The sequence below is a fragment of the Mustela nigripes genome, chromosome 7, assembly GCF_022355385.1.
Source record: "Mustela nigripes isolate SB6536 chromosome 7, MUSNIG.SB6536, whole genome shotgun sequence".
NCBI lineage: Eukaryota > Metazoa > Chordata > Mammalia > Carnivora > Mustelidae > Mustela > Mustela nigripes.
In genome coordinates, this window is record NC_081563.1 from 75,014,949 (window position 1) to 75,038,996 (window position 24,048).

The 24,048-nt window shown below is 43.7% G+C and overlaps 1 protein-coding gene across 1 annotated transcript in view; it reads right to left on the minus strand.

The window, feature by feature from the left end:
• The window catches only part of VWA3B (von Willebrand factor A domain containing 3B), a 208,331-nt gene extending 185,507 nt beyond the window's left edge, over window positions 1-22,824 (minus strand). The window contains exons 1-5 of the mRNA XM_059407818.1: window positions 22,745-22,824; window positions 20,261-20,511; window positions 18,374-18,533; window positions 11,526-11,695; window positions 7,403-7,518 (exon numbers count right to left, since the gene is read on the minus strand). Of these exons, the coding sequence (XP_059263801.1) occupies window positions 7,403-7,518; window positions 11,526-11,695; window positions 18,374-18,533; window positions 20,261-20,436 (622 nt within the window). The 5' untranslated portion in view covers window positions 20,437-20,511; window positions 22,745-22,824. The remainder of the gene's footprint in view (window positions 1-7,402; window positions 7,519-11,525; window positions 11,696-18,373; window positions 18,534-20,260; window positions 20,512-22,744) is intronic.
• Between the last annotated feature and the right edge of the window lie 1,224 nt (window positions 22,825-24,048).

Here is a 24,048-nt window from a genome sequence, read left to right on the forward strand (position 1 = left end):
TCCTGAACAACCAATGGGTCAAAGAAGAAGTCAAAATGAAACCAAAAAAATATCTTGAAAGAAATGAAAATGGAAATACGTAATTAAAATCTATGGGGTGGGGCGCCTGGGTGGCTCAGTGGGTTAAGCCGCTGCCTTCGGCTCAGGTCATGATCTCAGGGTCCTGGGATCAAGTCCCGCATCGGGCTCTCTGCTCAGCAGGGAGCCTGCTTCCCTCTCTCTCTCTGCCTGCCTCTCTGCCTACTTGTGATCTCTGTCTGTCAAATAAATAAATAAAATCTTAAAAAAAAAAAAAAAAAAATCTATGGGGTGTAGCAAAAGCTCATATAAGAAAGAAATTAATAGCAATAACACCTACATTAAAGGGAGTAAAAAAGACCATAAATGAACCTAAATTCACATATCAAGTAACCAGGAAAAGGAGAACTAAGTCCAATTTTAGCAGAAGTAACAAAAATCAGAGCAAAACTAAATGAAATGAAGACCATAAAGATAATAGAAAAGATCAACAAAATTAAGAGGTTTTTTGAAATGATAAACAAAATTGACAAACCATTAACTAGACTAAAATAAAAAGAGAAAATCAATAAATAAAATTTTAAAAATGAAAGAAAAGTTACAATTGACACAACAGAAATACAAAGGATTATAAGAGAGAGTAATATGAACACCAACAAACTAGATAATGGATAAATTCCTAGGAAAATATAACCTACCAAAACCAAATCATGAAGAAACAGAAAATCCAAAAAATAATAAGTAAGAAGACTGAATCTGTAATCAAAAATCTCTCAATCCAGAAAAGCCCAGGACTAGATGGTTTCACTGGTGAATTTTACTAAACATTAAAGAATACCAACTCTTCTCAAACTCTTCCAAAAAAGTTGGAGAAGGGAACACACCAAAATTCATTTTACAAGTCCAGCATTACCCTAATACCAAAGCCAGATAAGGACACTACAAGAAAAGAAAACCACAAGTCACTATCTCTGATTAATACAAATGCAAAAATTCTCAACAAAATACTATCAAACCAAATGCAACAGCACATTAAAAAGATCATACACTGGATTGCATGGAGCACTCGGTGTGATGAAAAAATAATGAATACTGTTATGCTTAAAATAAGTAAAAAATAAATTTAAAAAAAAAATCATACACTGGGGCGCCTGGGTGGCTCAATGGGTTAAAGCCTCTGCCTTCAGCTCAGGTTATAGTCCCAGGGTCCTGGGATCGAGCCCCGTGTTGGGCTCTCTGCTGAGCAGGGAACCTGATTCCTCCTCTCTCTCTGCCTACTTGTGATCTCTGTTTGTCAAATGAATGGATTAAATCTTAAAAAAAAAAAAAAAAAAAAAAATCATACACCATGACCAAACAAGATTTTTCCCTGGGATGCAAGAGTGGTTCAACACATGCAAATCAATGTGATACACCATGTTAATAGGCCAAAGATTAAATATTTATATATCCTCTCAATAGATGCAGAAACAGCATTTGACAGAATTCAAAATCCTTGAATTTTTCATTCAACAAAGTATTGGAAATCTTAGCAGAACAATCAAGAAAAGGAAGGAAAGGGGCACCTGGGTGGCTCAGTTGGTTAAGCGACTACCTTCGCTCAGGTCACATGATCCCAGGGTCCTGGGATCAAGCCCCACATTGGGCTTGCTGCTCAGCAGAAAGCCTGCCTCTGCCTCTCTTTCTGCCTGCTACTCTGCCTGCTGGTGCTATTTCTCTGTCAAATAAATAAATAAAATCTTTAAAGAAAAAAAAAAAGAAAAGAAAAGAAAAGGAAGGAAAGGAGGAGGGAGGGACGGAGGAAATCCAAATCAGAAAGGAAGATGTAAAATTGTCTCTGTTTATAGATGATACAATCTTATATATAGAAAACCCTAAAGACCCCACTAAAAAACTATTAGAACTAATAAACAAATTCAGTAAACTTCACAGAATACAAAATTATAAAAATCAGTTGCATTTCTATATCCTAACAAACTATCAGAGAAATTAAGAAACATCTCCATCATCAAAAATAATAAAATACATAGAAATAAATTTAACCAAGGAGGTGAAATCCCTCTGCACTCCCATATTCATTGCAGCACTATTCACAACAGCCAAGACATGGAAGCAACCTAAGTGTCCATCAACGTAAGAATGGATAAAGAAGATGAAAGATGTAGATAAAGACACAGATCAAATAGATGTATTAATGAAATATTATTCATTCATGAGAAAGAAGTAAATCCTGTCATTTGCAACAACAATCTTCTCACTTACATGTGGACTCCTGAAAGGAAGGAAGGAAGGAAGGAAGGAAGAAAGAAGGAAGGAAAGAAAGAAAGAAGGAAAGAAAGAAAGAAGGAAAGAAACTAACTCAAAGAAACAGGCAGTATAATGGTGTTTGCCAGGGGCTTGCTGGGAGAAATGTAGAAGTGTTGTCAAAAGGCACAAAAGTCCAGTTATTAGATGAGTAAGTTCTGGGATCTACTGTAAAGACGGTGACTGTAGTTAACAACACTGTGTTGAATATTTGAAAGTCTGTAAGAAGAGTAAATCTTAAACATTTTCATCACACACACAAAAAGAAAGAAATCGTAATTATGTAAGGTGATAGATGCACTAATTTTATTATGATAATCATTTTATAATACATATGGGTATCAAATCATATTGTATACCTTAAACTTACACAACATCATATGTCAATTTAATCCCAATAAAGCTGGGAATAAAAACAATCATTTGCACAACCAGGTAAAAAGGTAAAGTACCTTAGAAAAGAAAAAAATAATCAAGCTAGCTTCAGGGTTCTCCTCAATGGCATGCATCATGAGAAGACAATGGAGCACAAGCCATACGACACTCAAAGGGAAAAGAGTCAGCCAAGAGCTTTCTATCCAGCCAAATTGTCCTTTAAGTATGCAGATATAGAAAAGAACATTTGAAAACCCTGGAAATACTGTTCTTGTGATTATTCCTTGAGGAAACTATTAGAACTTCAGCCAATCAAGAGATGCCTTGGAAAACCAAAGCAAATGGACTATAAGTGAGAAATGAATCTATTTAATAATAGAAGTAAAACTAAAACAAACATGAAAATTACATATCAGAAGAAAACAAAAACTCAGTCTTTAAGTTGATTACCTGGTGGTGATAACAGCAGGGTAACCAACAGGAAGATGACGGTTAAGCATAATAGCACTCATAACTTATTGACCTATCAACTATGTACCTATCACATATCTATGACCTACCAACTGTGTACGAGGTGCTATATAAAACACTGTGTGAGGTACCTGATGGGCACAGTTTTGAGTGTCTGATTCTTGACTTCAGCTCAGGTCATGATCTCAGGATTGTGAAACTGAGTCCCATGTCAGGTTCCACACTCAGCACAGAGTTGGCTTGACCGGCTTGAGAATCTCTCTCCCTCTTCTCCACCCCCGCCCAAATAAAGAAGTAAGTAAATAAATAAATAAATATTTTTTAAAAAATAAAATACCATGTGTGTGGTATATATACACCCATACAATGTACACATACATACATATTCATATATAAACACATATATTCACACACACACACATATATATATTCCTAACAACCCACAAGGCAAACACCATGATCCTCATTCATAAACAAGAAAGCTAAAGCTCAGATTGGTTAGGTACCTTAACCAAGATCACACAGCTCAGTGATAAATCCAAACTCAAGTCTGACTCCAAAGCCAGGTTGCTCCTGATTCTACTGCATTAGAGTTCCTAGAACACAGGACAATGCCTTATTCTGCCTCCTCATCATTTAACACAGACAATATAGTAGAATAGCTATTATTCCCTCTTTATAGAGGAGGAACAGGAGGCAGAAAGGTGAAATATCTTGCCCAAAGTTACATAGCTATTTAAGTGACAGGGCCAGCCCATGTGACTGAGAGCAGAGTGAGGCAACAGATATGCGATGCAAGCCACAAATTACAATTTCAAATTTTCTGGTAGCCACATTTTAGAAAGTAAAAAGAAATAAATGACATTAACTTTATTAATTTATTTGCTATAATCCAATATATTCATATTACCATCTCAACATATCTATATTAAAAATATTTTACATTTTTTCTGTTTTAAGTATTTGAAATCCAGAGTATATTTTATACTAATAGCACAAATCAAATTGGACTTGACACATTTCAAGTTTCAGTAGCCACATGGGGTTTTATAGCACTGCCTAGAACCTCCAAACATTGGGGAAAGCTCAGGAGGAGAACTCTGAGATAAACTGAGGTTAATTTCCTACCAATCTGCTAGGATAGGGGGGCCCTAGAATCAAAAATTAAACTGAATTCTCCAAATCAAAGAATATGCCCAACCTTGCTTTTGTGACCAGATGTTCGAAACTGATATTAGGGAGTGCATACTGTCACCCACACAAGCGTTAGACAGGGCCAATTCACATCTAGTCGATGGCTGTAACCATTGGAAACTGATGCACAGAGAAGGTGTGGCCTCCTGGAAGTCACCGCAGATATGGGGAACACCAGTGACTGGAGTTGAGACTGGGTTTCAAAAAATAGAATGCTTTTAAGTCCTAGTCAGACACAAAGAAATCAGCAGAAGGGCCACTCAGAGTTTGCTTAGTCTTATTAGTTTCCCTGACTCCCTGAGAATGCCCAGAAACAGGGACATGGAAGATGATTTTTCCGGCCTCTATTTTAGACTCTGAAGAAAGAACAACTATTTTGGCAGCACCAACAGAAGCCCTACCAGCCAGGGCAGATGAAGCTTGTCATTGCAGTCAAGCATAGGCTGCCATGTTTAGAGGACTAGGAAGCTCGTTCACAGATTCCTTAAGAGCCAGCCACCAACACAAGGAAACCCTGCTACCTGCCCATCCAATTCACACCTTAATTTCCCATCAAAGAGGTGGCTGGGGACACCTGCCAGGAGAATGTTGGGGACGGTGAAACCCAACCCAGGCAAGAACAGTGGAAGCACTGGGTGTGGTGCAAAAACAATGAATACTGTTACGCTGAAAATAAATTTTAAAAATTAAAAGAAAAAAAGAACAGTGGAAGGACTGCCTGGTCCAAGAGAGGAATCTTTTCTTAAAATTCTGAGAGCTCAGGGAACTTCAAATGCCTCTGTTTTATTTTCCTTATGGGTGAGATGAATATTTCATGATACACAAAGACCATGAAGAGAATCCATACTAATTAACTGAGAGGGAATTCAAGCTGCAGGGGGCTGGGTGGCTCAGAAGAGCTCCAGAAGGCAGCATCACTCTGGTCCCATAGTAATTAGGCTCTGTTGGTACCCCTTCTCCTCTCCAGCAGTTACTCAAGCCCAGAACAAAGAGAAAAAGAGGCAAGGACACCTACATGGAGAGATTATTTAACTGGACTATAGCTTTTCTGCATGGGGATAGTGCATAGGGTAATGGGAAGTCATACTCTGAAAGCCAGTTATCTGGAGTCCAGAAAGTTGGTAATAGCAGGAAAAGCAGGAAATTTCTTCCAGTTGCCAGGTCAGTTTTCTGAGCAGTGTCCCTCTAACTCTTCACTTGACAGTCTCTCATTTCCATGCAACAAGAGGCACAAAGAACTCCTGAGCAGGTGTTCCTAAGGGGGGTGTCCTCCCTCCCCAGCCTGGAGAGGGGCCCAAGCAAACTCATACTGGCAAATGCTGACCCCAAGGGTGGGACATGTGGAACAGGAACTGAGCAGGACGGACTGATCATCTGGTCTGAGGCCTTGGGTCGGGTTGGAAACCACACGTTTTCCAAACCAGACTAGTCTGTCAAGGATTTCTGGGCAGTTTTTGAGTGGGAGAAAAGCAACGCTGGCATTTCTGGGACACCGTGATGGATAGAGGAGATAAGATTGTGTATTTAGGATTTGGGTTCTCTCCTCAACTTCAGAACGTGGGATCACTGAAATGCCACTAGAACAGCAGGCCACGCTTTGAGCACTTTGGACTAAGAAAATGTTTTAATCTATAATTTAAATCTGTATGAGTCACAGGGTTGGGAAGATGGTAGTGCTGAAAATGTAAGCTAAGCAAGCCAGATAGGCTTCCCTTTATAACTAAGTTGCCAAGGAACACATAAGCCAAAATTGAACCCCTTTACAGAAATTGGCATGCCTTGGGGAACCCGTGACACCTCACACTCTTTACCCTTACTGAAACATTGCCCACTAGGCTTAATCTTGTGAATTACTTTCCCTAGGCATGGCATACATCCTGAATTAATATTGTTGTTGTTCTTAGAATAGCATTAACCTTGCTTAACAATGGACAGTTTTTCTAATTTTCTGGAGAGATAGCCTCTTTGCCATCAGAACAAAAGCGTAAATTACCTAAAGCAGTGCCACCCATGAGCTCTTGCAGAACCTCTCCCCAGCTTGCTGCAGGGCACTGAGAGTCCCCAACAGTTGTGTCAGGGACAGGCTTTGTGATTCAACCCCCTGCCTTGGTCTCCACCTGGCCCCCTAGCCTTGTAATGCAACAGCCTCCTCCTAGAGCCCCACGCCCTTCTCCTGGGAGCTCTGTAGCACCATCATGTGAACAGAAGGACCTGTCAAGCAGATCTTTCCTGCAGCTTCCTCACTTCTCCCAAAGAGTAGTTCTGGCCTTACACTGAAGCTAGAGATTTCAGTCAAAAACTTAAAATGAGTAGGAGAGTAGAGGTGGAGATGGGCTCTCTCAGACTTCCAGCTGGGTCCCCCCACAACATCTCACACTCTGGACACGAGCTTCCTTCTCTGCTTTTCTCATCAGGGTCTGCTCAGTGTCTTTGGCACTCTGCCGTTTCATCAGCCCCAAAGAAACTCCCACCTCTTGGTTTTCTGAGTAACCTTCTAGCACCGGTTTTTCTGAACCTACTTCTCACTGGTTTGGTGACCTCATTCTCTATGCTGTTAAATTCTCTGATCACAGTCTCTGCATAAAAGGGGAGGTTCACTCTACATCCACAGAGGTTCCCGTGGGGCCCTGGCCCTCGCAAGAGGCAGGTCAATCCTGCACATGAGTCTAGAAGCCCTATTGTCACTGATGGACAGGGCAGCAGAAAACCCACAAGCTGTGTTGGCATGCTTGCTACAGCATCAGCTAACCCGGCATCAGAGCGGCCCTGCCTGCCCAGTGACTAAGTCCAGCATTGACACATCGGGACCACATCCTCAGAAGCTTCTCAAGTTTCCACACACATAACTTAGGCCACTTCCCTGGGTGGTAATAAACTTCTACCTGGTTGCAAGGCTGACAAATTCACTAGTAATATCAGGAACTTCCCCTGGACCAGACAAATAATGAAAAAGATACCATCAGTCCCTATCTAGTGCTTTCATTTCTAAAGGTACAGAAAACCACACTGGGTAATTGTGTGTTTTTTGAATCCCAGATACCTGGAGGGCACTTTCCTTTCAGTTTCCTTAAATTCCAAGTAATTACACTGTCACCATCCTTTACGGCAAATTCAGGAAAGTCCACACACTCGGTTCTCTCTGCAAATGCATGGAATCTGAAACAGGAAGAGATTCGCAACTTTAGGCTAGTAGTGCTATTTGTGCATGTCCACTCATTCTCCCAGACCTGTGACCTTACTCTGCTGTGGCGCCAAGCATCTTAGATGTTTCATGGCTTTTCCCTGTACCTGCAGTTCTCCCAAAACAAAAGACAGGGAGGCAAAAGAAAAGAGAGAACTGTGAATGTTGTTGGGATTTTAACAGATGACTCTTCTCTTAGAGGGAATTATCCCAACCAAATGGTATGTATTGACCCTAGAAAAACGATACCCTCTGCTTTATATTTATCCTTCTGTTCCCAGGGTTCAATCATGTCAACACAGTGTTGACAAGCCAACAGTCTGAGGCCCCAACAGTGCCCATGGCCCTGCGGGTTCAGTGTTGAAAGCTGGTGACAACAGGCACCACTGGCTTGTCTGCCAAATGCCAATGGGCTTCAACTTTAATTCGGCAAATAAGCACTTCCCCAGAAGCTAGGCAAAAGCACTAATGAAAGAATTCTTGTGTGGAACTTTTAGCACCTGACTCCTCAAAATGTGGTCTGAGGAGTTGCAGCAGCACCTGAGAGCTGGTTAGGGATGCCCATTCTGAGGCCCTACCTGGAGGTGCTGAGTCAGAATAAGCACTTTAACAAGATCCCAGGGGGATTCAAGAAGCACTGGTCTGGTCTACAAAATGACGGGCTAAGCATACCCTTGACACCAATTACCTGGGATCCAAAAAGTCAGTGATAGCAGGAAATTTCTTTCTGATTAACAGGAGCTCTCTGGGTAATGTTCCTTCCTCTAGTCCCTCAAGAGTTCCACCTCTGCCTCTTCTTCAGCAGGAAGAGAATCCTGAAGCAGGGGCTTGGGATGGACAGTTGGATGCACAGATGGTGGGAGAGGTGTGGGGGCTTTACCTGGATCATGGAAATCCTCAGTCCTATCTGTTTCTAGAGGGTTTCAGGTGCAACTAAAACAATGACAATGGCACTCAACAAGCCAGCCTTGTCCCAACAGCCCTTCATGAGGCCAACGGACCATTAACCTGGCCATCCCTGCCTCCTACGGTGCTTCCACTGGAGCAGACATGGCCAACTTCCCCTGTCCTTTGACTTCCTTACAAAGCAGGCTGAGGTTTGTGCTGCCAGGTCCCACACCCTGGGTACTAAGACCTTTGATGCCCAGGACTTTCTACTCTCTGATCTGTTCTCCAGATTAGAAAACAGGGTAACTCACTTATGAGTTACATGCTTTGCAGGTCAGTGGCTCTATTCAGACATGGACTCGGGCACAGGGTTAACCAGGAATCCAGCCTCCCTGCAAGCTGAGACGCTCAGGGCATGCCCTTTGGAGTTCCCTAATGACTGCTCTTCAGCTGAGGTTCAACAGCCAAGGGTGTGTGGTGGCCAACCCAGAGACTTGGGGATCTGGCAGGCACGGAGTAGGCAGGAACACCACTGGCTGGGGGCTGGGCTCACTTGGGAGGGCAAGAGCAGGAACAGAAAAGCATGTCTATATGTCATCCTCTTCTGCAAAACTCATACTCAATAGTACATGGCCTAAAAGTCAGGAGCTGAACTGCAGGTCTTCCCATGTTAAATTACACCCTAACCTATCACCTGCCCAGAGAAAATGCCCCATGTGAATTAAGCAGAGGACCAACAAGACAGGTGGGCCTGCCAGTAGCCTTTTACTCTCTCTAGTAGCAAAAGTAGGACAGTGAGCCCTCCTGTATTTGAGGGGATTTAGGAACCCAGAATCAAAGCCAAACATCTAATGTTCAAAGATTTCAAAGTGTTTTAATGGTAACCAGAGCAGTGGTCTTCAGAATCATCAGGGGTCCTGTTAAGAATGAATATTCTTGGCCTTCTCCTAGAGCTCAAAAATTAGGATCTCTAGGGCTATGGCCAAGGTATCTGCATTTTTTTTAAAGATTTTATTTATTTATTTGACAGAGAGAGATCACAAGTAGGCAGAGAGACAAGCAGAGAGAGAGAGAGAGAGGAGGAAGCAGGCCCCATGCCGAGCAGAGAGCCCGATGTGGGACTTGATCCCAGGACCCTGAGATCATGACCTGAGCTGAAGGTTTAACCCACAGAGCCACCCAGAAGCCCCAGGTATCTGCATTTTAATCAAACTCCCTGCGGGGTTTTTCTGCAAAGTGAATGATTAAATGCCTAGTCCCAGGATCCCCTCTATTATGTAGAATCACCTGTAAGGTGAAGCCCTCCACTCTGAATTTTTCTTTTTTAAGATTATTTATTTATTTATTTATTTGACAGGCAGAGATCACAAGTAGGCAGAGAGGCAGAGAGAGAGGAGGGAGCAGGCTCCCTGCAGAGCAGAGAGCCTGATGCAGGGCTCAATCCCAGGACCCCGGGATCATGACCCGAGCCGAAGGCAGAGGCTCAACCCACCGAGCCACCCAGGCGCCCCTCCACTCTGAATTATTAACAAGCTCCCCAGGCAAAGGTGATGAGCAAATTTGGAAACACGTGCTCGAGGGCAGGAGTCGTACCCACTTCAGACAGACAGGCTGAGACAAAGACTCGATCATTCTCCTTATAAATGCTTAAGTACCTGATCTCTCTCCACAAGGGACCTAAGCCTATCCACACAGACAAGGTGGTGGGTATGTTTTAAAATGTATATTCAGTTGTTATTCAGCTACAATGAGGGCACCAGATCAGTATAACTGCCACTGAAAATAGAGGTTGCTACTCACAGTTCCTGCTATAGACTAGTATTGTGGTCTCCAACCCCCAAATACATATGTTGAAGACTTAACCCCCAATGTAATCATATTTGACGGTATTTGGAGATAGAGCCTCTAGGAGGCAATTAAGGTTAAATGGGGTTATAAGGCTAGGGCCCTGATCCAATGAATTAAGTATCTTTTTTTTTCTTTAAGATTTATTTTAGAGAAAGAGCATTCACACAAGCAGGGATGGTCAAGAGAGGGCAGGAGAGACACTTAAACAGTCAAGCAGAGTCCCCATTGAGCGCAGCTCAACTCCCCATGGAGTTGAGGACCCTGAGATCACAATTGAGGAGTCTCAGGACCCTGAAATCATGATCTGAGCAGAAATCAGAAGTCAGATGCTTAACCAACTGAGCCAGCCACCCAGGCGCCCCAAGATTAGTATGTTTTTAAGAAGATATACCAAAGAACTTACAGGTGTGCTTGTGCACTCTCTCTCTCCCCCTCTCTCTCTCCCTCTCTCTCTCTCTCCCTTCATCATCCTTCTTTCCCTTCCTTCCAAGTGAGGATAAAGTTAGAAGGCAGCCTGGAAGAGCTCTCGCCAGAAACTGAATCGGCCACCACCTTGATCTTGGACTTCCCAGCCTCCAGAAGTGTGAAAAATATATTTCTGTTGTTTAATCCATCCAGTCTGTGTTACCTGTTACGGTGACCCAAACTGACTACTAATATAGCTCTCAAGAGGCAGGGGAACACACCACAGCACAGTACGTCATGCCACACAGGGCAGCACCAGGGCTGGTCAGGAGGCATGAGGGAATAAGGGGAAAACACAGGCAAGAGTCTTTATTGTAGTTCCTGCAGAATGGAATGGGTGAGGTTTAGGATGGGTAGCTGAATAATTTCAATGGGTTCTGGATTGTAGGAGCTGCACCAAGATGTCCAGTACCCGGCCCTGGCATGAACGGTGCAGGGAAATAGAGGTCCTGAGCATGAGTGACTGCTGGCACCAAGGTGCTCTGGATCAGTTAGCTTGCACAGGAACGGTGCACTTCTGGGTGAGCCATCTAAACTCTAGAAATTAGCTACCCTTGGAGGGAGCAATCTCTCCAGGGTCAGCAAGGATCCCTGAAGTCAGACCACCAGAATTACAGAAAATAACAAGGCAAGATTAACACCGGGTAGAGAAGAAAAGGCCTGGAGACTAAAGACCACTGGACGGAGGAGAGCACAGAACAGAATGGTTAGGAGTATCACTGCTGATCGTGCGCAAGCAGGCAGTTCGCCACTGTCACTCAAGAGCGCATTTTCTGCCTACCTGCTGTGGGTCTTGGCACTCAGATCCTTTAAGAAAGCAATAGTGCCTTCTCCTCTGGCATTGAAAGACACTGGGCAGACAGGACATGGGATCTCCAAAGCCCCCTGAAGAAGGAGCCCCTTGGTTTGCTCAGGAACATCTCCCACCACAAAGTAGTAAATGGATTCAATCTGCAAGATAAGAGAAGCAACAGTTTATCTCCCTGAAGTGCCCTAGACTTGTACCAGACTCACTGGCAGTACACTTTCTACAAAACTGCCTTTGCTCCTGGGGGGGGCGGACAGCAGAAGTAGCAGCACAGATCCATGTTTGGTGACGATATTTGGGGGCCAAAGTCAGGAAGTGAGATATTCAAGGCCTGGTGTCAAGGTCTCTTGGCAGTGGTCACAGTCTTGGGTCTCACTTGGGAAGGACAGGATAGGCTAGTGTGGGAAAGAGCTTCCATTAAGTCCATGGATACATGAGACAGGTCAGGAGTGGCTGTTTTCAACACAAAGCAAGTGTGGGCATAGTTACTGTGGGCAGGAAGCTTACAAATAATTTCCCATTGTGGTGCCAGAATTCTACAATACAAATTCATCTCTCCTCAGTCTGAGGCAGAACAGGAGGAAGGAGGACTTATTTCCACTTGGCTCACTCTCTGCTCTCATGTCACAGGGAAGCACACGTGGGCAAGATAAGCCTGTCCTGACTTTATGCAGCAGGTCAGGGACCAAGTCCGCACACTGGGCCTTGAGTCTCGCCACCACACCAGGCCATGAGGGGGACAGGAGAATGAACAAACCCATGTCAGGAGCCCCACCACACACACACCCCAACCTTCAATGAGGGGTATGGGAGATGCACACCTCACCCAGGTAGGAGACAATCCCATAATGCTCCCTGCTTCAGTTAGACACACGTTAAAATCCACCCAAGGGGACCCCATGACCAGAGTCCCACCCCAACCTCAACCACGCTGCCCTCCTCTTCCGGAGTATTCTGCCTTCCAAAGTACTTGACTTCCTTGCTACTAACGAGTTCTGTGAACTTGGGGAAAAGGAAAGAAGTTCAGTTTCCTCACTTATAAAAAAGGAGGTAATATAGTGCACCTCGTGACTGAGTTTAAACAAGACAACTTGCACTTATGCATGCATAGTTCTCAGAAAGTTAAAAACCCAGAGAGAGCCAGAATACATGCCATCTACATCCACCCCTTAAAACACCATGACTGTTTCAACAGAAAACTGGGGAAGAATCCCCACAAAATGCACTGGGTTTGAAGGGATAAATAGATGTCATGGACTCATGAGCCTTTCTCTGCTCTAATCACAAACCCCTGCTAATGAAGGTACACAGGTACCTCAATTCAACCTCAAACCTGGGACTTAAACCCACCTGATGCAGAGAGAAGAGGACTTATGGTCAGCTCCCCGGCTGGCTGGGCCCCCCTGTCTGCAGCAGCTGGGGCTGACTGTGCCCACCCCACCCCCATGACTCTTTCTCTCAGGCCTTTCAAACCTGATCCCTGATTTTAAAAATGACCTAATGGGAAGTAAAGACAGAGCAATGTTGTATATCTCTTGCAGCCAGTTGCCAAGAAGCAGAAAAAATATTGAAAGAAGGAAGAAATGTTGATCTCTATATCCCTTGTTAGGGAACTAATATTCTCTCAGCAAATGCATTCTCTTTCCCTTCTCCCCCCTCACCCACTTTACTTTGTGTGAGAGGGGTTCAATGGGCTCCCCTTTGCTGCACTGTTATTAGTGTTCCAGCTGGGTTGGGCCCAAACTTAGCATGGGGATGGGTTCAATCTCACATAAAGATCTAAAGTCACATGTGGCCCAAGAAAGGAGAATAGGCACAGGGAGTATTTTGTAAGATCTGTTAGCTCAATAGGGAGGTGAGTGAGGACAAACATCTCCAGGTGGTCCATCTGCGACTTCTGACACTATGCACCTCTGTTGCACGTCATGCCAACTCAGCTTCTCTGTGCTGGCAATGACCCAAGAGTCTGAGATCCTTGTACAGAGATGTTTTCCCCTTGAGACTGCATGAAGCTAAAAATTGCTGTAGCCAGCAGAGTCAGGATTTCCTTTCCTTTGCTCAGGCTCCAGGGTAATTCACTATTCATTAAGTTCATTTCTCAGCTGCTTTATTGCCTATGTTTCCGTTATCTGTGCTACAGACTTCCTGGGACATGCTCTACAGTGAGACCACCTATCCCATCCCCAGTCCCCTCTGGCACACTGTCTCCCTGCCTCTTCTTTCCACTCACAAAATGACACTAACAAAACAGGAGAGGAAGGTAAATATGCCACCTAGCCCCATTTTCCACCAAGTGGCAAAATGCCTTTTTAAATGACATGGCTTTGGGGTCATCTGCTCTTTGGGATGATAAACCAACGTGAATTATTTTTTTCAACACTCACAAGAGTCCTGTGGAAAAGGATTTCTTGTTATCATACCCAGTTTACAGATGAAGAAACAGAGGACTAGACAGGTGAATTGACCTGGTCTTTCAGCTAGGAAATCCAGCTGCCTGACCCCGTGAGCTTCTGCCTTTGCTTTCAAACACGTCATTCTGTCGGCTCATCATGGCAAGGCTGGTCACCTCTTAGAAACCGAGGTGAGTGGTGCCAGGGTGGCTCAATCCATTAAGCGTCTGCCTTTGGCTCAGGTCATGATCCCAGAGTCCTGGGATCAAGTCCCACAAGGGGCTCCCTAATGGGAGAGCCCCTATGGGGAGTCTACTTCTCCCTCTGCTTTCCCCTTGGCTTGAGTTCTCTCATGCACTCTCTCTCTCTCTCAAATAAATAAAATCTTAAAAAAGAAAAAGAAAGGAAAGGAAAGAAATGGATGTGAATCCCAAAACTGTACAAGCAAGATCATGGGATAGGAAGGTAGCCAGGCACTCTTTTCACTTTCTTGGCTGTCACACCATCCAAGGCTCCTAGTCCCTGGTATCAATGTCACTGACTAAAACCCGGGTGAAGTGGTATGGTTTCAGGGGAACTGTCCTCAAAGGAATCCTCTCCCCTGACCCAGTACCTCTGAGCAACTCGGGGCAAGGGCCAGTCTTGAGGATCGATCAGCAGCAGCAGCCAGACCAGGAGCAGCTTTCTCACTGATCAGCATTTTTCCCTAAATGCTAATTTGTACTGAATTTGTTAACACAAGATCTAGAAAATACTTGGGGTTCATTCAGCTACTGTACTGGAAGTCAAAAACTCTTGACACTTTACGTAAAGGAGGGTAGAGCGTTTGTTTCCACTTGAAATGCCTTATTCTGTCTGGGCCATTTGCTCTGCAGCTGCCCCCGGCAGCCTGCACTCAGCCCAGCCAAAGGGGCCATGACATCTTCTCAGACACAGGTTTGGGGGAAAAGAAGAACCAGACTGGGAACGGCTGCTTCCACCCTGACTGTCCTCTGTTGTGGCCTGTCAGAAGTCTCGGGCTGTCAAAACCTCCACTCTGCAAGAATCAAAGTCAAATGAAAGTAAGTCACCCAGAACGGCAGTGAGAGGCCTAGCAAAATTCTGTCTTGTTCTTCATACAACTTTGACTGTTTGAACAGTTTTGACCAACTCCAGACCTTGGATCTGACTTCCAGATCTTTCCTGTACCTGTGGTAGCCCTTTCCTTATTCAGCCCATTTTGATTTCTGATCCCCCTACCCCATGGTGGTAACTGCCCTTCTGATGTTAATCCAACTCAGTTCTCCAATTCCTCCTAACACTCTCGACCACCAACAATTTTCTGGCCTGCCAGGTTTTGGGGTTCCTGTCTCCAACCACTATCCCCACAGAAGTCATACAAGGCTTAGCAAATTCACCTGCCTGGTTCCATGCAGACTACTGCCTTTCAATTAAAAAAACCCAAATCTGTACCATAGCAAGGGGAATGGGAATTTCTCGAACCCACATCTAGCCCCAATTTCAACAATATCAACAGTACTTCTTTCCCACTCCTTCAATCTTCAACAAACATTTACTGAGCCCTTGCCAGGCACCGCCATTTCTAGGGACACAAAGGTGAAAAGATCTGATGCCTGGCGGAACCACAGCCATGCTTGTGACTGGTATGGTCAGCCCTTCAGTTTACTGTCCAGTGGTGAAGGTTCCTTACGGAATCATAGGGGTCTGGCTCTAATTCACCCATTTACTCCCCCAGTGAAGAAGATACTTTTTTAAAGTAAACAAATGTATCCCTATCAGCCGGACAGAAGAGAGGCAAGAACTACACAGGTACCCTTTGGGCAGGTAGCCTTCTGCTGAAAGCAGAAGGCAAGCCCCCTCAGTTAGCCTTCTTAGGCAGCTAGGAATCAGGCTTTGAATAACCAGCCTTCTCTTTCCAAACAAGCCCTCCCATCCTGGATCAGCAGGCCTTTCCAGGGCCTCCTGGCAAACACCCCTCCTCATTAAGGCCAGGGAAACTACCAACATCCCCAAAATGCACACTGGGACAGAAAATAGTGCAGAGCAGAAAGCCTGGGCTCGACAGCATACCCTGGACTCTGAGGACAAGGCCAGCCCTTTTAAAAACATCAGAAATTGCCTCAGTACCCCACATGCTGCCCTTCCCATGAGCCAGACCCTTTTGCACAGGAGCCAACAGAATACCTCATCCATCAATAGTGCTCTCCACGTGCTGCCATCAGAGCTGAGATTCAGGTAAACCCCACCTTGCCTGGCTTCCTCTAGATTCAAAGGCTCACCCTCAGTCATCCCTGCATGTTTGGTCTTCTGGCCCGACTATGGGAACAAAGCCCAGTTCTGAAAGAGGCCAAAAGCCTCTGAGGATCCTCCTTTACCCTCACCAAATGCCATCAGTCAGCCCTCACTCTTCATGTGAATCAGATAGAAAAGCCCAACTTCCATGTTAATCTTTGAACACAAAACAACAGCCACTCTCTTCGTTCTTCTCAGGATTCACTCTTGGGAGATGCTAATCCAAAGCAGGTTATCATCAGTGGCAAAAGTCTGGGTATCTAGATTTACTGTTCAAAAGTTTCTTAAGCCTTGTATCTTTTCTGGTTATAGAAAAAACCAGCTACATGAATCAATCTGAAACTCAGTGGAGTGGATATGAGGCACAGAGCAGAGGGGCAACCCATTAGGGGAACCCATTCCTCTGCCTACCCCCTGCACTTCACAAAACATGGGGCATAGCACTTTTATATAGGAGGCAGTTGCAGTTACAAGAAGGTTCCCATAGACCACATCCAGATAAAGCTCTAGGAGGAAGAATTCAGTGGTCTGAGTATGTTTTATATTTGCCATACTCCAGAGTCTTCTCAGGACTTTTTAAGTAGCATTTGATAATCAGTGCCTATTAATCTCTTTCTGGGTTCTTCCTCTTCTGTAGGACTTGCTGGGCTGGGGATGAATCCAAGAAAGGAGAAGCACAAACCAAAGGAAAGTAAATAGAAAAATCAAAGGTCATTGGGAAATCTTCAAGTCATGACAGGTCACCAGAGTCAGCTATGACCAAGGTAGTTAGGTGAACAAAGAAACAGAACACCCGTGTGTGTGTGTGTGTGTGTGTGTGTACGTACATGCAGGCATGCGCACGTGCACACACACACTCACCCAAGAGCCTGTGTAATGTTCCATTTCTTGAATGCTTATTATAGTGTCCAGACAATTGAAATTTTACAGATGTTAAAACAAACTTGAAAGGCCAAAGAACAAAGTAGCTTCTATTTTGTTCTTTAATGGGAACCATTTGTTCCTCTGGCTTCGAAAGGATAAACAATGCATTTCCAATTTTAAACCATCCTCCTCAGTATCAATAAACAGGCTGGTGACCTGTAAGGGCTACCCTTTCAAGGTACCAGCACATGGCCTGCTTGCCCAAGAAAGGACTTAATGTAGCAGAGTAAAGCTCGAAAACTACAGAATCACAGGAGTCCAGAGCAGAAGAAGTAATTAAGTATTCACTCATATCAATCCATAAGTAGTAGTTAAGTATCCGTATCCCAAAGGAAAGCAGATCTATCTCTACCTGGGAAGCCAAGGCTGCCCAAAGGACCCCACCTACCCAGAGCCCTTCCCCACAAGCCTGCCACTCCCTTCAAGTCATATCCTTAGAATCACTCACAAAAACACACACCCTTGTGGCTAACAGGACATAAACCACCACCATTTCAGCACTTCTTCCAGGTAAAGCTTTATGTCCAAAAGGGCCCATCAAAAAGGCACATGTGAGTGCATTAATATTCAAAAACAGATGATGCCTCTATATGGATATACTTCACCTTGGAAAGCACATAACAGATCCATTTGTGAAGAGGAGGAACTGGGAGAGATTCAGAACGTAGATGTGGGGAATCCCTATTTCCTTGACCTCAGGATTCTACAAAGAATCTCCCAACCTCTCTGTCCCATAAGAGATGCATTGATTTAGCTAACTGTCAGGAGAACAAGGACAGAACAAAAATATGAGAGACATAACACAACTGTGTTGAAATCCCTGTCCTGCCTCACTGTTCAGTGGCTGTGAGCTCAGTGGCTCTGTGGGCACTGCCTAAATGGGGGTCGACTCCGTGCCCTAATCACCCAGAGGGAGCCCCGCCAAGCTCAGGGGGCAGGGTTAGGGGGTCTCATTTTGGTTGCTCCAGCTCTGCCATCACCAAAGCTGCCATTTTGATCTCCACCTAGGGCCTATCACCAATTTCTCAATTGGTTCCAAAATTCAGAGGTGAGGAGGACTGAGACTTTCAGGGCTCTTTGATGCCAGTGATGTGGTCTCCGTGGGATGCTGCTGAAAGGCACCCAGGTCAGCTGAAAGGCAGTATGGGGGTACTGGGTGTGGAGAGAGAAAGTGGAAGCCACCGATGTGACCAGGATCACAGGGTGCACACTTACCGTTTGGTCGTTCCCAGCTTCCAGCAGAGTGTCGAGGCAGCTAGCCTGGCTCACAGCCAGCTCAAAAGGCACTTTCTCAACCCAACTGATGGCAGCAGCTATGGACTGCTCTGTCACAGGAACAGCATTTTCCTGCCATTTCACAGGCCGCTGGGAAACCCTGAAAGGAATCACACAGGATGTCACAGGGGCAGTGGGCAACCTAGCTGTCAGCCCTCAGTCTCGGAGGTGCGAGCAGCAAGCCACTTACCACCACCAGAGCTGAATGAAAGAAAACACAGTTCCTGGCCCTCTGAAAGTTACCAATACATCTGGCAAGCATTTAAGAGTGGTCTCCAAAGCACCCTTACCTTCCATGAGCTGTACTGACTGGGAAAGACAATGCGTACAGGAAAATTAAACAATCTCAAAAGCGTAAACATTAACGGCCACCAATAAAATTACTGAGGGAATGATTTTCATGAACAGGCAGGTTTATATACAACTATCTTCCATTAAGAGTAAATTTATAAGGATTCACAGCATTAAGATTTGTAAATCAGCACCAATTTTATTACTCTAAAATTTTATTTCTAATTCTATTAAGACACTGTTTTCATCATTCCGAATTCCCATCAGTTACCCCTTCCAGATCAAAAATAGTATTGAGTTCAGCAAAACTTTAGTTTTTAAATCCTGGGAATGTTTGATCAAACCATGTAGTTGGGACTTAGAAAGCTGTGATGGAATCCCCCCAAGAAAGAAGAGTCATTTGAATCTATTTATCTCTGTGTTTGTAGTTGAACAAATTATATAAGTAACATATGCATACATAATTTTAAGAATTATATGGATCATGGACTATTGAACCAGCCCGAGCTGTCCCTCATAAACCGCCCTGAGACAGAGGCTGCCTCACACGTATGTCACCTCTATGTGGCCCCTCTGGGTAGAAATCTGGCTGAGTGGCCTAAATGCTACAGCATAGATTTCCAAGAAAGCTAACGCATTGCAGACTTAAGACTTGATTCCTTCAGTAATAGATCTGCAACAGAAATAGAAATCTGGGCTAGAACACAATTAGGCAACATCCCCAAAGATGTCATCTGTTTAGCTGAAAATATTTTCTTCAAAAGAAAAACTCAAGTAGGCAGATGTCCCCTTCATCCAGATTTTTCCTGTCAGGAAGGTACAGCCACTGTTCCATGTGAGAAGTTGGCCTTAGAGCCTAAATTCTCTTGAATCCAAGAATCCATAGTAACTGACTGTGAAGACTCTGAAATATGGAAATTCTATAAAGCTGGCCACCTGCTGTTCTATTAAGGGGGTCAATTTACAGGGGAGTCACAAGAAAAACAGAGATATCTGTGACAAGGCTGAATTCATTATTCAGGCTAAAATCTAAAAAGACCACAGAGATTTCTGTGGTCTTAAGTATACATCCAGTGTAATTCCTATTCTCATATTTTTATCTTGCCATGCACTGAAGAAAAGTATGTTTCTAAATCTCTTCCAATTTGAAAACTAAGCAAAGCAGATACAAGTTTTCACTGTGGATCCTCTGCTGGAATTATATATTCTAGGAAATGACAAGATAATACCTCCTCCCTCCCCAAAGATATGTTACTTCACTTCAAATATATGAAAACTGGGCGCCTGGGTGGCTCAGTGGGTTAAGCCGCTGCCTTCGGCTCAGGTCATGATCTCAGGGTCCTGGGATCAAGTCCCGCATCAGGCTCTCTGCTCAGCAGGGAGCCTGCTTCCTCCTCTCTCTCTCTCTGCCTGTCTCTCTACTTGTGATCTCTCTCTGTCAAATAAATAAATAAAATCTTTAAAAAAAAAATCTTCAAATATATGAAAACTCCTTACGAAGTTTCACTGACATATCCCCATCCAGTGGGAACTCACCGTATGATATTAAACTTGGCTATGTGAGCCACCTGCTCCTGGAGGACCATTGTTAAAGCATCTTGGCACAGATTAAGCTCCTCCTCCAGCATGCCGCCCAAATCCAGCACTATGGTAATGCACTGTTCCAAGATGACGCCAAAAATCTGCCGGCTTCTGCTGGTGAGCCAGTCCATCCGCTGCTTGTAACTCTCCACAGCTTGTGTTAAATGTTCCACAAACTGATAGATCAGTTCTGATTTAGCTGTCAACTTAATGAAAATCAAAGCAGAAAAAAAGAAAAGAAAAAAGAAACAGAACAAAAACACACCAACATATGTCATCTGAACTATCATGCAGCCAGGAACAACAGGGCCCACTGATTCATGGCCTCTGCCATCAAGAACTGAGCATGTTGTAGATGATCCTCTAAACCCCACATAATCCATGAGGAATTGTTCCAATCTTTCAACTAAGAAACCCTTTGGATGATTCCCCACAGAAGAAATGATGATGATGTGATCTATTCAAAATAGAGTAATCTTAAAGAAAAAAAAAAGGTGTTTCTAAATAACATTTTATCTTTATAATTATAGAATTATCTTCACCAGCAAATGTCCAGGGAACATTTTAGGGAATTAGGTAGAAGAAAAGAACTTCCAAGGAATTAGGCAGAAGAAAAGAGAGATCAGCAAAGGCAGATGGGGGAAAAAATAAAGTCTCACTAAAGTTTTCCTAAGGACAACATGCCAAAAATATTTCTGAAAATGCTTCTAGACATGCCAGCACATCTGCCTGGCTTCCTCTAAGGGATGCCACCCCTGTGACTCACCCTCCTGCTCCCAACCTGTGCCCTGTATCCTCTTGTCTCCCAGGCCAAGCTCCCCCAACCTGGATCACTTCAGGACTCACAGCTGCTACCAATACCACCAGAGGCTGTCACTGAAAGGTGACAGAGGCTTGCAGGCAGTTTCTCATACACAAACAAACCATCAGTCACACAGATCTAGCACAACTGTGCAGGGAGTAGGGAGGCAGGAGATATAGAAAAGGAGTAAGAAAAAAAATGTGCCCTCTTCTGTGAAGAATCGAAGTTTGGAAGATCTGGTACTTATCTCTTACTTTAACAACCCTCAGAATAACCCCCTAAATACCTGAACTGTTAAGGAAAATGTGTTTTCTGAACACACCACATAACTCCACATTTTCATGCCTTGGTTCGGGCCATTCCCTCCGCCTTAAACTGCTTTCCTTCTCTATCCCCTGCCTCTCTTCAGCTTATTCCTCAGGCTCCGGCACCCCCTCCTGTTGCTTGTCATGGCTGCTAAAGGCAAAATTCCTAAATCTCTTGCTGGTATCCACAGCACTTATTAAACTTTCTACAACAGCACAGAAACAAGTGTGGGACCATGTCACAGGAGCTGTGGAGGTCGTCAGATGGCAAAGATGGATGTTTTCAATAGTTCTGTACTGATTTCCATGTAGTTCAGGTAAAAAATATATACAGCACACCAAACTCAAGATTCTATGGATATTAATGCTTAGAACCGGGCTAAGTTCAAAAAGTAATTCAAACTTTTTTTTTTTTAAAGATTTGAATTTTTAAGTCATTTCTACACCCAACGTAGGGCTTGAACTTAGAATCCTAAGATGACGAATCACATGTTCTACCAACTGACCCAACCAGGTACCCCTGAACTTTTTAAACATTAAGAAATAACAGAGGCACCTCGGTGGCTCAGTCATTAAATGTCGGCCTTCAGCTCAGGTCATGATCCCAGGGTCTTGGAATTGAGCCCTGCATCAGGCTCCCAGCTCAGTGGGAAGCCTGCTTCTCCCTCTCTCACTCCCCCTGCTTGTGTTCCCTCTCTTGCTGTGTGTCTCTCTGTCAAATAAATAAATAAAACCTTAAAAAAAAAAAAAAAAGAAGAATTAGTAACAGTCCAGGAGGTACACAGACATGCACTGACATGAAGAAATATCCATAAAGTGACGTGATGGGACAAGCGTCTCTGTGAGCTCCTGTGGTGGGCCAGGGTGTGCACAAGGCCAGACACGTTACGGGGGTACATAAGTCACATGCTGCATTGCTGGAATGAAGGACTCCAGGAATAGGTGCCTTTTGCTCTGTTCACGACTACCTGCAAAAGTGGCCCTCTATTCCCAGTGCATTTGTCAGGTCAGCAGCTACCCTTGCCTGTCTGCTAACCTCAGTCATACTACTCTTTCTTCTTTATTTTCAAGGCAAAACAAAGTACTTATATGCAAAGGTTTTTACTTTCTGGTCAACAGCTTCATGCACTCATCTAAGAGGTCAAGTGCTTCCCTTCCCAGGTCCTAAGCTGTAACTTTCAGCACTCTCACGCTGTCACAAGAAAGCCTCCAGCCCTGCTAAGGCCTTGCTCCACTGCATCGATAGGAAGCAGTGTGTGCCTCCTCACATAGGCCACTCCCAGACCTAGAAGCATGTCATAAGGCCTGTCCATCAAGAGAACTGTGACTTACGTTGTATACTCTGCCATCTTCGGGTCTGTAGAACTGTGGAAACAGGCCATCAGCATATCGGGAAGCCACAGGTCTCCCCAGAGAAGTTACATAATCTGCATTTTTATAAAGAAAAGTAGTCAAAGAAAAAAAAAAAACCTAAGAACGACTCAGAAAAAAAAAAGAAAAAGTAGTCAAAACGATGCATCATCAACATTTCTTATTTTTATTTCAAAATTTTCTTCTCTGATACCATTTGAATTATATCTCCAGTGACAGCAAAAATCCATGATACTTGGTATTCTGTCCTAAATAATGAAGTGTTTCTAGGTGTTATGATATAAGTTAACTATTTTTGACATGCATAATTCTTTAATGCATGAATGCATGGGGAGGAAAAACAAGGTTTGTTTCTTAGTCTCCTGGTTCTTTTGTCCACGATGATTAAGGCAAAGGTCAAAAAGGCAATACACAGTCTAAGCCTTAACAAATTAATAATTACATTAAATGTAAATGGCCTGAGTACAAGAATAAAAAGATAGTGATTGGCTTTCTCTGACTTATTTCACTTAACATTATACTCTCTAGTTCCATCATTGCAAATGGCAAGATTTCATTCTTTTTTATGGCTGAATGTCATGTGATTTCACTCATATGAAGAATTTAAAAAACAAACGAGTGGAAAAAAATGGGGGGAAGAAAAGACTCTTAACCATAGAGAACAAACTGGTGATTATCAGAGGGTAGGTGGGTAGGGGGATGAGTGAAATAGGTGATGGGGATTAAGGAGTGAACTTGTCATGATGAACACCAGGTGATGTAAGGAATTGTCAAATCACTATATTATACACCTAACACTAATACAACTCTGTACTGGAATTAAAATAAAAACTCAATAAATAAATTTAGAAAGAGAGAAAAAACTAGTGATTTGCAAAGAGGATTTAAAATAATGATCCATGGCACCTGGGTGGCTCAGGTGGTTGAGCGACTGCCTTTGGCTCAGATCATGATCCTAGAGTCCCAGGATCGAGTCCCACATCAGGCTCCCTGCCCAGCAGGGAGTCTGCTTCTCCCTCTCACCCTCCTCCCTCTCATGCTCTCTCTCTCTCAAATAAACAAATATAATCTTTAAAAATAAATAAATAAATAATGAAGAAACTTGCCTCAAACATTAAGACATATATAAGCTAAAAGCATAAGAATGAAAAAGATGTCATTTAAGTATGAAACAAAATGAAAGCAGATTGACTATATTAATATCAGAAAAGTAAAGTAAAAAGCAAAGAATATTACTAGGGACAGAGCAGAACATTATATAAATT